Genomic DNA, 14702 nt, shown 5'->3' with positions numbered 1-14702 from the left:
TAATTACTACTTATCTGCTCTAGCTCTCCCTAGCAATGGTTAACCCCGCCCAGCAAAACTTCCCCTCCAAGGCTGTATGGGCTGTGGGGTTCTGGCTTTGGCTGGAAACTCCCCTCTGCAGGGTATCTTCCCCAATAAACCCTGTGCCTCTTTTAGTTTAACAAACATTCCTTCTCTTATTCTGTGACCCCCCTAGAAAACAGTACGGCAGGGAGGTAAGGTTTTGCTCCTGTTTAGAATAGAAAAACCTAAGTACTTTTCCCTTATTACAACCCCACCATAACTTTCTGACCTCATCTCGCAGCTGCCTCTGCTCTGCAGGCCAAGCACACCACCTTTCAGCTGCTCATTGACAAACTTGCTTCCCTTCACAGGGCCTGCACAGGTGCCAGGGCCCCTTCCCTGTCCCCAAGGGCTGCTCCTCTGTCCCAGATTTCGGTATCACCTTCTCAGAGGCCTTCCCTGATGGCAGGCTGATGTACCTCCGCCCCCTCTGTCCCACCTCTGCTCCATTCCATTAACTTGTTTTATTTTCTCTACAGCACCTTAGGCTTTCTGAACTTACTTTAGGGAATCATTCATTTTATTTCGTCTTTTTCAAAACGCAGACTCCCCTACGTGGCAGGGAGCTTTGTTCATCATTCTGTTTCCAGGGATTACAGTCGTCACTGCCCAGGTCTGCGCTCAGTATTTGCTGAATGAATGCAGTCTGACGAAACGGCTTGGGAGGAGAGCGCTCCACTGCGGAGTGTTATCACTTGGAAAAGTAGGCGGTTTGTCCAACACATAAGACCACCCACTTTCTTTTTTCCCCTCTCCCTTAATATACAACTCCTGCCATTCATTCATCAAGTACTTAGTATTTTTGATCTATCAGGCAGCAGAGGGGTGGGGCTCGGCCCTGAACTTTTCATTTCGGGAGATCAGAGACACCACCCAAACAGCTCTCATACTTTCCTTCAAGGGCGCTCTCAACACCTCCCTTTTCTGAAACCCATCGTCTTTTACGTACACTTGCCTTCCTCCAGTTGCCAAATGAATCTGCAGCTGTAGGAAGGCCAGAGAAGTGTTGCCTTCCCTTTCTGAAAACCGGGTTGGATTTTACCTGGGGTGCTCGGTGGCGCGGTTCCTCCAGGGACACCCCATTCACCTAGAGTTAACGAGAGGGAAAGGAGGGTTAGAAAAGATGGAAAATGGAACTCAACGAGACCCTAAAGCACTACGACTTCCCAGGGTCCTCCCCTAGACCCTCTCCAGCAGCCTCGAGCCGGCTGGGTGACCGCGATCACCTCCAGGAAAACCGAGTGGTCCGCGCTCGGCCTCTCGACCGCGCAGCCGCTCACGTGGAAGCCGCGCCGGCCCCGCCCACCCCTCCTCCCGGGCCCGTCTCCACGTGACTGGCAGCTCCTGTGCCCTATCACTGCCCCGCCGGTTGCACGACCCCTCCCTCCCAGGGGGACAAACCCCCGCTCTGGACTCGCGCGGCCCAGGTCCGAGTGTCCTCCGGGTTACTCCTGCCCACGCGCCGGCTTACCGGGATTGGCCCAGCGCTGCCCTCTGCCCGACCACCCCCCCCCCCGCCTCGTTATGTAACGCGTCCTGAAGCCTTCGCCCCCGCCCACTCGCCGGCGGTTATGTAACCCCGACTCCCTCCCCCCCACCCCACTCGGGCCCCGCCCCCAGGCCAATAGGAGTGCGCAGAGATGGCTGAAGCGGCCAATCACATTGCCCGAGGGCGGTGCCGGGTCCCGTGGCGCGCGGGGGGTGCGGACCCGCGGATGCCCCGCACGCGGCCGGCCTCGAGACTGAGCGGGGCGGTCAGCGGGCAGGCAAGGGCTGCACCGGGCTGCTGGCGGTAGCGAGCGCTCCGCGCTGTAGGAAGCCTTCGAGTCCGCGCAGCCCTGGCGCCTCGAGCCTTGCCTCCCTCCGGGAGACCCCGGAACGCTGCGCTCTTGAGTCGCCCCCTCCGCCGGGCCCCTTTCGTCGGTGCACGCCGACTTTCCAGAACTGACCGTGGGAAAGTTGGTTGGGGTGAGGACGCTCCCCGAGGGCAGCGCAGGGGACCGCGGCCAGCCGGCTTCCGGCATCGTGTTGAAGGTGTCACTTGTCACCTTTGTCTTCTCCCCCCAGGCTGGAGTGGAAGAATCCGAGGAGATTTTACGGGCAATGCTGAGGGGGAAAGTGCCCCTCAGATGTCGGCCGGCGACTGCGGATTGTCGTGACCGATCGTTCTGTAACCCCATGGCAGGGACCAAAATGTGAAGTCACTTTCCTTCGCTGGCTGCAAAGGGAGCGAGAAGCAGGCGGCGGACCGAGGGCTGCCCGGCAAGATGGACCCCCGCGGAGACCTGGGAGGGTCCCTCGGCGACTGTCCCGATCCCGGGGGACCGGGACTCGAAGGGGTGCGGGGCGAGGACCCTGAGCAGCGGTGGGGCCCGGAGAGCCAGCTGCAGGGGACATACGCGAACAGCAGCCACAGGTGATGGCGGGGCCTCTGTCCACACCCCATGCGTGGTCCTTGGCTGGAGCAGGAAAAGGGAAGGCAGGGTTTAAGGCTCTTTAGTCTTTTGTTACTTATTTCACACCCCGCGGGGTGGGGGGCAGTGCAGGGGAGATTCAGATCATTTGAGTGCCACGATCTGGGCACTGAAGAAGAGCAGTATAGGAAGAAGGTCAGAAGTGAGCTGAGGTTGAAGTGGAAGTGAAGAAGGGCCGGGGGAGGAAGGAGTCCTGAACCCGTGAACTGAACGAACGACCTGACGAGCTTGAACGCACTAGAGAGTAGCATGCAGTTCCTGAATGTTGGGTGTTGTCATCGTTTCTCATTTTTTTTATCTTCCAGTGAACAACAGGACCGAAACAGGGTTTCCGAAGAACTTATAATGGTTGTCCAAGAGATGAAAAAATACTTCCCAACAGAGAGACACAGTAAACCAAGCACCCTAGACGCCCTAAACTATGCCCTTCGCTGTGTACACAGTGTGCAAGGTAAAGGAGGTGCAGAGAAAATAGGATGGCTGCGTTGCTCATACACTGTGGGGTTTTGGTCACAGGGATAGTTGGAGCTTTTGGTGTAAGACGAGCAAATCTATCACTGCTTTTATTAGTGCCTTAATTTTTCAAATTTGAAAGATCAGGAGAACATTATTTGTCTAATAGTTTTGTAACTGCAATATTTTGCTACTCTGTTGCAAGAATTAAGAGTTTAGCATAAGCATATTTTTAGAGAGGGAGGGGATTTACTAGGGATTGAACACAGGGCCTTGGGCATTGGTGGAGCACTTGAGCTGTAACCCTAACCCCCAGGCTTTTTTTTTTTTTTTTTTTTTTTTTTTTTTTGGTGGTATCTGGGGGATTGAACTCAGGACCTCCTGCTTGCTAGGCAGGCACTCTACCATTTCGCCAAGCCCTCTGAAAACTAGCTTTTTAAAAGAGATGTAACTCAGTGGTAGAGCACTTGCCAAGCATGTGTGAGGCCCTGGGTTCATCCTCAATACCACAATAAAAGAAAGAAAGCATTGTCTTCTATGGAGGTTACAGAAGGAAAGTATATTTGACTAAATACCTTTCTCTGTAATGCACATACTTTGAAAATGCAGTAATGATATATCAAGAATTTAGGAACTGCTTATTTTTGTTCTGAAGGGATTTTATAAAGTCCTGTTTTCTTTAGCACAAACCTCTGCTTCATCTGCGACATATAATTTCTGAATGCTAGATTACACACCATAAAGTGTGTATGTATCTGAAACATTTGCTTTCATTAATTTGTTTTAGTACATGAAATATATCTTCTTGTGATCTACAAGATTCAAAATTCATAAAATTCACAATCTTAAATTTGTACAACTACCAATATTTTATGTGCAAGCAGAAAATGATCTGGTTTTGAGGAAAACACACGAAGTCCTCATCCTAAGAAAATAAGCCAGCTTGATAGTGCTAAGAAAGACTCCTGAAGATATTGTCACTGGACTACCTGTTTATTTCCCTGTGTTCCTTAGCAAACAGTGAATTTTTCCAGATTCTCAGTCCACGTGGAGCACCTCAGGCAGATGTGACCGTATACAGCCTGGAGGAGCTGGCTGCTGTTGCTTCTGAGCACACTTCTAAGAACACAGTAAGAATTCATGAATTTTGCAATTTCAGCTCAGGTGACTTTTCCTGAGGTCCTTCTCTAATTGCAATTTTTAAACATAAACACCAAAAGCTTCACTAACAGCAATTGGTGATAAAGAAAGGAGAAAACTGCAAAAACAGGTACTGTGTAGTTTCTCCCGCCCTTGCCAGAGAAAATGTCTTAAAAACCAGAAGCAGCACATTGTGTGCTATATGGTGTTTTATCTGCTTCGGTTGTCAGGTGCTTCTATCCCCTTAGCATCCCTGAGTTCTCTCAGATTAAAGAAACAAAACAAACACTGCAGAGAAATTTCCTACATTTTCTTCTCATCTCCAAATTGTTATTTTCTTAGTTATCATTCTTAGTTCCAATCCCTACCACTTCAAGTTGTAACAACTGGATTTTGTAGAACAGGTGAGTTGAGATGTTGCCATTTTATGTGAAAATTTATGTGAAACAGTATATCTGTTTTGAATTTCTTCTTCTTGACAGTAATTAAGCCTCACATTTTATTAATATGGTGGAGATTACTTAATTTGATGTTTAGATCTCGGCATAATTGTAACAGTGACATTACAGTCTTGCAGCGTGAGCTGTGTAGTGTTAAAACAGCTTATTTATCTAACTGCTGTGTGCACAGTGCTGTCATAGGTGTTGTGGAGATTAAAAACGACTTACAAAAACATTTACCCTCTCATTTTTACAGTAAAGCTAGAAAGGAAAGCAAACACAAACAATGACTGATTACAAGAAATTCTATTTGTGTCTAATAGAACGAGTTGGAGCAGCAATTCTTATGTAACCAGGTCTGTCAAAGGCAGTGCCTTGAAGGAGTGAATCTTGAGCTTGGTCTTAACACATGATCTTAATACATTGCCAAAGAGAAGACCTTCCTTCCAGGTTAAAGCACACTTTGCAAAGGAGAGTGAATCAAGTTTATGTGCCACGTATGTGTCATCTGTGTAGAAAGAGCCAGTGGTCATTTTTAGCATAGGAATCAAACCTTCCAAGAAGGTACAATGCAGGTTTTATATTAAGCTGACAGAAGAAAGCTTCTTGGAGAGTTTTGTTGCCTTTGTAGGCTATGTCTTGTGTTTCAAGTTATTATGGTTGAAATCTAGAAAAAATTTACCACTCAGGGAATGCTGTTAATAAGTATCTTAATATCTGCATTTGTTTTGCATGTTTCTCTTAGGACACCTTTGTGGCCGTGTTTTCATTTCTTTCTGGAAGGTTAGTGCACATTTCTGAACAGGCTGCTTTGATCCTGAATTGTAAGAAAGACTTCCTGGAGTCTTCTCACTTCACTGACTTGCTTGCCCCTCAAGACGTGAGGGTGTTCTACGCACATACTGCCCGAGCTCAGCTTCCTTTCTGGAACTACTGGACCCAGAAAGGTAATGGGATCAATGTTTCTGTTTGTCTCTTGCCCCAAGATCAGCCTCATTCTTACAGAAATAGTGCAGAAATTAACACACTATTAGGGCATGAAAAACGTGCTCTATCTTTCTTTTTAAAAGTCAGGATATAATAGAACAGCATGTTCAGTGTTTCTAATAGCATAAAGATCCAATAAGTGTGTGCTCATTTAGTAAGGCTGACTTCATAGACTATATATAATAAATTGACTTTGATTACTAGCATACTGTAGAGCAGCTTAATTGCTACAAAGCCTGTTTCCTTTGAGTTAATAAAGTTAAATGTTTCTTCTCTTAATGATGACATGACTTCTTTGTATAATAGGTTCTTAGTTTAGAGATAAAATTCTGGTATGTAGTTCCCATTCCCTTTATTTTTCTTGTGAAATGCTTTGTTACCTGAACTGGGGATGCATCTCCACAGTTTTCTTTGTGACATTCAGTCCTGTATGTTTGTTGAATACTTCATTTTTTCTTTTTAAAGTCCCCCTTTGTTACTTACTTCATATTTTTTGTGGAATGTCACAGAGCTTAGTATATATCATGCACATTAGCCTTCTCTTTGATCTCAAGCCCTTTTATCTAATTTTTAAAAAGAAAAAGAACTTATTTTTTAAATTGTGGTTAAGTGAAACAAAAACCGCATGTAATAACTGGTTATGGTGGTACAGGCCTGTAGTCTCAGCACTCAGGAGGCTGAAGCAGGAGGCTCAAGAGTTGGAGGCCAGCCTGGACTACATAACAAGACCCTGTCTCAAACGAAACAACAGCAAAAAACCCATTTAACATAAAATTTGCCACATCTTAAATCATTTTTAAGTGTTCAGATCAGTAGTCTGAAACGTGTTTACATTGTTGAAAAGCAGATTGCACAACTTTCTCATCTTTGCAAACTCAGTATATGTCTTTTCTGATTTTTCAATCCAGTGCTTGGCCCAGCAAAGTCAAACTTTTCCCAAAATGCTTCATGCCATCTTGTTTGAAAATTTTATATGAGCTGTAGAAAACATGCCTCACACCCTTGCCTCCTAGCCGCATCATCTCTCCCTTTCTCATCTTTCAGAAACACTCTCTTTCCTAAATACACATTTTCAACCTTTACTTGTCCACATTTGTTTCTCTGCTTTCATTAGTCACTTATTTCATAAACATTTACTCAACAGTCACTTTGGGCCAGGAACTATTCTTGATGCTGAATACAACTAGGAACAGGACAGGCACAATACATTGTTTGTGTTCTTCCATGTTTTTCCTTCTACGTTGCCTGTGCAATGTCTTTTCAGTCCTTTCATCTTTGGTCATTACTGATTGCTATGATATTACTCTTCCATGTAAAAGCTTAATATATCCTGAAGTTAGTATCTTTGGACCTGAAATTTTATACTGTGAAGATCAGACGTGCGTCTCTTTTACTCTTATGTTGTATTTCTGCCATATAAATCTCAAGGATTCCAGCTCTGACTGAGAGCAGGTGGTGAGCCCCACAGCCATTCTAGGCTGTGCCCATGTTACTGCCTTCATTTCCTTCCTTTGTGTTTCGAGAACATAAGAGAATGCAGGAAGCTGCTGCTCAGTTGATGTAAGCCTTTGGTCCTGCATTAGAACATGTTTTCACATAATGTTGGTCGTATAACCCTCTCAGAAGGATCTGACTGCTGTTTCTTTTGAACACTTTCAGAAACAAGAATTGACACATTTACAGCCTAGGTATTGAATGCCTTGTGGGCTTATTTCCCCGAAGGTCACAATCTTGCTCGTGATGCTCCAGGGACCTGTGGTAAATGCAGTTGGAATTCAGGCGCCTCCTGTGAGCAAGTTTACGTGACAGTAGGGGCCATTTTCTGCAAAGACCTGGTCTTACTCTTTATTTCAGTTTCTAGGGTTCTCACTGTTTATGCAGTCTTCAGAATATGTCTTTAAAACTTCTCACAGCTTTTCATGGTTCCCGTAACAGGATTTTTGACGCAAATGCCCCAAAAGTAAATTCAGGGAGGTCTCTAGAAGAAATACAAATAATCAGCCAATTCTTAGACAGAGGTTCAGTTTAGTCTCTCTTGACTTGAAAACAGGCAAATTTGTTTCTCAGTTGCTCCCTCATGAATGAGTGATGTCACTGCACCCTGTTGACATGAGGGGATAAAACATAATGGCACTGTAAACTGGTTCAGTCTTCTGGGGGCTAGCAATACATGATGGTTGCTCTGTTTACCCTAGATCACAGCTTTTAGGAATTTATCCAAAGAAAGAGTGTAAAGTGAAGGAGAGCAGTCAGATTGACACATCACAGAACTAAAGGCTGAAGGTTGTCTACATTTCCAATTGTTGAGGAATGTCCAGACTATTAAAACAGTGGAATAGACTATTACCAGCAAAATAACTGTTGTCAGAGGATTGTTGGTGGTGACATTGAAACTGGGTGTGCTCAGTTACAGAGTAAGGAAAGGGGTATAGGCAGCCTTACAGGAAAGTGCGAGGCAGGTGCTTTCACTGTTTTGTCTGAGAGGTGCTGGGGCAATAGGAAAGGAAGCAAGTAACAAGTGCATTTTCTATCAAGAGCAGCTCAGCTCTCTTAAAAGAAACAGCTTGTTGTTGATTTGGTAGTGGAGCAAAATTGCTTCACTGAGAAAGAGCTACCTGGGAGGATGGAGAGTGACGGACTGTCTCTGTTTCAGCATCACAGTATGAATATGCTCCGGTGAAATCCTTTTTCTGCAGGATCCGGTAAGTGAGGGGCTACAGAGGCCAGAAATGTTCATTCATTATTCTGTGATTTTTATTCAGCACTTATGATTCAACTAGGTTCGTATTCAGCTAGGTTCTGTCATGGATAAAAAAAAAAAGGACCTGATTCTTCTCACAGGAATTTTTCTGTGGATTGAGAAGAACAACATATCCATAAGAAAATCAGATAATGTAAGAAAAAAGATTGGAAGATAATTGCTAACCCCAGTGGCCTGTGAGGATCACTGCATGTAAAGTGATTTGGGGTCCTGTTTTGTTTACTTTTTTTCAGTCCTGCCTAAAATTAATTTTTGGAATTGTTTCCCCATTCAGCCACCCTTTTTCAATTTTTGAATTTTTAATAGCTTTAAAGAAAGCAAGAGATTTATATTTATTAGAAGGGTTTAAAAGAGACAGTGAACTAGAAGAAAATTGGCCAAAATTTTAATAATAGTTGATTTCGTCTTCTAAATTGATTATAACATAAATAGAGAAACTTTTTGAAATGGATAGCTAATGTTAATATTGAAGGTGTTAACTGCTGCAGGTTTTAGAGAAGAGAAAATGCTTATAATGGGTTATCAGACATCCATAGAATTGAGGGCACTTGAGCTGATAGTATTTGGATGCACAGGAAGGGATACCCTGAGGAAGGATGAGCAGGCGGGAGGGCCATGCTGGTCCAGTGGGTCATTCACAACTGAATTGCTTATGAAGGTCTTAGAATAAAACCTGACATGCGGTAAGCGCTGCCTGGTTTTATTATGTTAATAAATATTTTTGGGTCCTATCTGAGCCAGACACTTAATAGTGCTGGGATCAGAGCAAAGTTCTTGCCCTTTAATACTTAAATTCTACAGGGAGGGGACCAGTAATACATAAACGTGCCTGGGTCCCCTGGCAATACGTTGTAGGTAGACAGAGCAGAGAAAGAGGTGTGAGGCAGTGGGGAGACTGCTGTGGGACTTAGGGACATCCTAGTCTGTTTTATGTTGCTATAGCAGAATGCTCAAGACTGGGTAATTTATGAAGGAGAGAGGTTTGTGCTAGTGATTGTCCTGGAATCCAAGGGCATGGGGCCAGCATCTGCTAGGTTCTCAAAAGGGCATCATGATAAATGGCAAATTGATGTGTGCCAAGAGAGGAGAGGACAAAGGGAGCCAGACACTTTAACAACCAGCTCTCACCATAAATTAACCCACTCTCACAGGAACTACATTAATCCCTTTGTGAGGGTGGTGTGTCCATAACATAAACATTACTTAAAAGCCCTCCTGCTTTTCAGTACTGTGTCAGTGGCAATTAAGCAAGAGTGGAACCCTTCTTTGAAGAAGCCTGGTTGCAGCCAGAGACCTGAAGGAGTGACGCCCAAAGAACTGGAAGTTAGGAAGGATCTGGGAAAGTGTGTTACAGGCAGAGGGAACACTGAGTACAAAGGCTTTGGGGTGGGGCAGGGCTGTCCTGTAGGAGAAGAAATGAGAAAGCTAGGATGGCAGGTGCAGAAGGGAAGAGAGAGGTTAGAAGATGAAGCAGGGGCCAGACTGTAGCAAGATTTGCCTTCTGGATGAAGTGTTTTGTTCATGTTACTTACCTGTTTTCAAAACTTTTTACTTTGGGAATTTTCTAACATAATACAAAAACAGAGAAAATAGTGTAATGAACCAGTATGTGCTAACCACCCAGCTCTAATAACTTCAACCCATGGCCAGTCTGTGCCACCTGTTCTACCGCCAGTTCCTCCCCTCCGTTCTCCAAGTTTATTTGAACCAAATCTCTGCTATCCTGTCATTTCCTCTGTAGGCATTTCAGAATGTGTTTCTTAAAGGTTAAGCTCCATTCATCTTTGTGGTGTTCAAATTGTCCCATCTTTGGACAGTAAAGATCCTTTAGGGTGGCTCCTGTGCCATTGTGAGAGTCCCGTGTGATCTTTGATGGCCTCCTTTGTTTTAGGTATATGAACCCCAGACTCAAGACAGTCATTTCTTATACCACACTCAGAGTTAGTCATTTCTCTGGGCACCCTGTCCCTTCTGGAGAGAAGCGCCAGTCATATTCAGGGACCAGGTCCGTATAGTGGGGATGGTTTTTACTACAGGACCGTCCTGGGAATTCTCAGTAGGCAGAACTGGGATATTTCATATTTTAGAAGGGAAGCATCACTTACATTATGAAGGATTATGCTGGCTGCCCAACTGAATATACTAAGAGGGCAGGAGGAGCACTGGAAGGATGGCACAAGGCCCAGCCAGCATGGCAGGGCTGGAGGAGAAATATTTGGATATTCTAGATATTTTACCAGGATTTATTAATGGATTAGATTTGGCACATGAAGTAAAAGGAGTCAAGGATAATAGGGGTTTTTTTGGCTGGAGTTACCATTTATTGAGGTTGAGGAAGTTGTAGGAAAAGCAGCTTCCTGGAGAGAGGCAGGAAAAATGTGGCACTTACTTTTAAACAAGTTAAGCTTGAGATCTAAGTCGAGACTCTGTGAAAGTCTAGTTTTGGAAGACATCCAGGCCAGAGATAGATATTTAGGACATAGTGTGTGTGTGTGGTACTTAGAACCCTTTGACTGGACAAGCCTGGAAAAGTCCCTCATAGAAAGGAAGGAAGCAGACAGAATCAGCCTGGATGTTTGTAGAAGGGTCAGGAAAAGGCCATCTTCTGAATGAGTGAAGTAGGAAGTAAGGTCCTAGGAGTAGAGGTGGGAGGAGAGGAGACGGAGGGAAGGCAGTGAGTGGACAGATGCATCTCTGGCAGCACTGAAACTGCCTTGGTTTAGAGATCACGGATCCAAATGGTGACAGGAGAGTAGAGCACAATTGGTAGAAAACAAGAGCGTGAATCCACTCTTGGACAGTGGACTCTAAGAGATGGGGCATGTCAGAGTGGCTGTGTCCTCTGGGCAGCTGGAGTGAAAACTTTTGTGCTTGTCTCTCAAGCACTGGAGATCCTCTGTGAGAGTTGGAAAGAGATGCCCATTTCCAGGGCACCAGGGAGGTGCCAGGGGCCTAGGGGCCAGGCTAGAGCTGGCTTTTAGCCCCTGTATTTTCTTTCCTTAGCCAGGCACCTTGAAGAACAGACTGCTTAACCTTAGGCCTGGTGCCTGCACCAGCCAAAGCAGTAGCTGAAGCTGTGAGACTAAATTCGCTCTTTGAAAGAGGGAGTGGAAAGGGATAACTGAGTTGACTTTGGGGGGGGTGTGATTGCAGGGGACAGTTTTCTGTTTGGTGGCACTTGATGTAGATATGTGAGGAAAGATTGTTATGCCTGTCCCTCCTCACAGAAGTGGAGGAGTCAGACTAGGAATTTGGGGCATGGAGGTCCCTCATGGTGGTCTGAGCAGATCTTCATAAAACCTCTTATTTGGTGACACAAATGAGTGTGATTGTCCTTGGGTGCTAAAATTTTAAGCTAACCTTCCCCTTCTGTGGAAAACAAATGTGTTTAAACATTTTAGATTTGGGTATGTGTGTCTCTGGAATTACCAATGACACGTTTCCCCAGCCTGTTTCACAGTGAACTAACTGAGTGCATCATGATCAGTCATCTTTGATCTCTTCAGTGGAGGCAGAGGCAAAGAACAAGAGAAGCACTACTCCCCATTCCGGATCCTCCCCTACTTGGTTCATGTGCATAGCTCTGTCCACCCAGAATCAGAGCCTTGCTGTCTAACGCTGGTTGAGAAGATTCACTCTGGCTACGAAGGTGAGTCAGGAGGACCTGCACATGGACAGAGACAGAAATGCCAGCACTCAGGAATGTGGGGAAACCTGACAGTGGGGGGCCTACAACAAAAAGGATTGCTTGAGTTTTCAGTTTGTTTCCTAAACTCTTAAGCATTTTTTACTGGTTTTTACTAATGCCTCTCCACAGACTTTGACCTGTCATGCAACTGTCTCCTTCACAGACAGCATGGCCTCGTGGTCTAAGCCTAAATTATATAGTCGTCTAGTCCTTTCTCTACTGGAGACCTGGCATGTGGCCTTTTGGTTCTGTCTTGTATGAAAAAAAGAGTACCGAAATTATTGCAGAGAAGCCATAAGAATGAATTTTAACTTTTGGAAATGTCTTGAAAGTTCTGAGAAAGACTGTAGTTTGTATCTTCTGTGAGCAGAACAAAATTTCTAAATTCATATATAAATATGTAGGCAGCTTCCTTGAACTACCTGAAATTACGGTCAGTTCTTATGTAACATGACGTCCTGTCCTACAAATTACCATCCTATATGAAAATCGTACAATAAAAATAGGGCTATTGGGGGGAAATGGGTCCAGCAGCACAGCATTCAGAAACTGTGACACATGAAAAAGACAGAAATCTAATAAAGACAAAAACACAGTTTTATACGTGATAAATGACTAAGAAATACACCAAAACTACAGTAAGTGTGGCTCATAGCACGGTAGGAGCTGAGGTAGCAAATATTGGTGTGTGTGTTTTTTTATATTTCTTAGTGGCTCTGATTAAGTGGATGCCTTTTATGCATTCACTTAAGGTTTCTTTTGAATGAAATCACGTATAAACAAATGTTACATTAGCAGTATGCTCAACTTGTCACCTGCATTTTTCATTTTTTAGCACAAACTGTACATTGTAATACCTAACATGTATGCATATAATGAATCCTGATCAAATTCAACCCTCATCACTCTTTACCGCTTCCTGCTCCCCACTTTCAGTAGTCTCTAGTGGCTTTCATTATGTTCTTTACATACACAGTGTACTTTGATCATGTCCACCCCCGCAGCCATCTCTTCCCCCTCCCTGCTCCCACCGGCTCCGCCCCTCACTCCAGTCAGAACTTTTGTAGATCTAGATTCAGCATATGAGCAAAAATATGCAACTGTTTGTCTTTCTGAATTTGGCTTATCTTGCACATAATAATCTCCAGTTCCATCCACTTTCCTGCAAATGACATAATTTCATTCTTTATTGCTGAATAATACCCCATTGTGTTTGTGTACCACATTTCCTTTATCCATTCATTTGTTGTTTGGTATCTAGGCCAGTTCCATAGCATGGCTATTGTAAATAGTGCTACAGTAAACATGGGTGTGCAGGTGTCTTGATTGTATGTGGATTTGCACTCCTTGAGCTATATGACCAGGAGTGGCTTAGCAGGATCAGCTGACAATTCTATTTTCAGTTTCTTGAGGAACTGCCATACTGATTTCCATAATGGCTGCACTATTTTACATTGTACTTACATCCTCACCAGCATTTGTTATTTATTGTTTGTTTACGTTTCTCGTTTTGTTTTTTTTTTAGTGAGTCTCAGGTTTGAAGTTTGCACTTGGAAAGCAAACTCTAACACTTGAGGCACACCTCCAGTTCACTTTACTCTGGTCATTTTGGAGATGATACCTCACAAACTATTTGCCCCTGTTGGCCTCAAACCACAGTCCTCCTGATCTTAGCCTCCCAAGTAGCTAGGATTGCAGGCCTGAGCCATTGGTACTTCGCCATTGTTTGTTTTCTTGATGTTAACCATTCTGACTGGGGTGAGATGGAATTTCAATGTAGGGTTTTTGTTGGTTTTATTGGCAGCACTGGGGTTTGAACTCAGGGCCTCATGCTTATTGGTTAGGTGCTCTTACTGCTTGAGCCACTTTGCCAGCCCTGTTTTGTGTTGGGTTTTTTCATGATAGGGTCTCAAAAACTATTTGCCTGGGATTGGCTTTGAACTGAGATCTTTCTCATCTCTGCCTCCTGCTAGGATTACAGGTGTGAGGCACCGGCTCCCGGCTCAGTTTCCTTTGTGGCTGAGGATTTGGGCATTTCTTCATGCATTTATTTGGTATCTCTATTTCTTACATAGTGAACTATCTGTTCATTTGACCATTTACTTGGTCTTTTGGTGTTTAATTTTTTGAGCTCTCTATGTATTCTGGATGTTAATCCTTTGATGACTAGCTGGCAAAGATTTTCTCTCATTCAGTGGGTTGTCTCTTGGTTTTGGTAATTGTTTCCTTTGATATGCAGCAGCTTTATACTTTGATGCAACTTTCATTCTTATTTCCTGAGCTGTTGGAGTCCTCATCAGAAAGTGGTCGTCTATACCTAGATCTTCAGAGTTTCCCTATATCTTCCTGTAGTAGTTTCAAAGTTTCAGCTTTTACACTAAGATCTTCAACCCATTTGAACTGATTTTTGTACAGGTGAGAGATAGGGTTCTAGTTTCAGTCTTCTGCATGTGAATAACCAGTTTTCCAATAGCATTGTTTGAAGAGACTGTCTTTTTCTCCAAAATGTATTTTTAGCCCCTTTTGTCAAAAATAGATGGCTGTAGTTGTGTGGGTTTATCTCTGGGTCTTCTAATTTTATCCCATTGGTCTCACAGACCAATGTCATGCCATGCTGTGCCAGTGCCATGCTGTTTTTGTTGCTATGGTTCTGTAGTATAGTTTTAAAATCAGGTATTCTGATGCCTCCAGCATTA

General features: G+C 44.2%; 1 protein-coding gene across 5 annotated transcripts in view; it reads left to right on the top strand.

The window, feature by feature from the left end:
• The first annotated feature begins 1797 nt into the window (after positions 1–1797).
• Positions 1798–14702, top strand: part of Per3 (period circadian regulator 3) — a 41673-nt gene continuing 28768 nt past the window's right edge. For 2 of the 5 annotated variants that reach the window (XM_074081447.1, XM_074081445.1), the window contains exons 1-7: positions 1799–2031; positions 2131–2479; positions 2843–2988; positions 4005–4120; positions 5316–5517; positions 8211–8259; positions 11825–11967. In XM_074081447.1, coding sequence (XP_073937548.1) covers positions 2331–2479; positions 2843–2988; positions 4005–4120; positions 5316–5517; positions 8211–8259; positions 11825–11967 — 805 coding nt within the window. In that variant the 5' untranslated portion in view covers positions 1799–2031; positions 2131–2330. Of the gene's footprint in view, positions 2480–2842; positions 2989–4004; positions 4121–5315; positions 5518–8210; positions 8260–11824; positions 11968–14702 lie in introns of all 5 variants that reach the window. The other 3 variants (XR_012450136.1, XM_020184099.2, XM_074081448.1) reach the window with 3 other exon arrangements.

This window comes from Castor canadensis, chromosome 7 (assembly GCF_047511655.1).
Source record: "Castor canadensis chromosome 7, mCasCan1.hap1v2, whole genome shotgun sequence".
Lineage (NCBI taxonomy): Eukaryota > Metazoa > Chordata > Mammalia > Rodentia > Castoridae > Castor > Castor canadensis.
The sequence above is the reverse complement of the archived record's forward strand: the minus strand, read 5'-3'. Positions and strand labels throughout refer to the sequence as shown.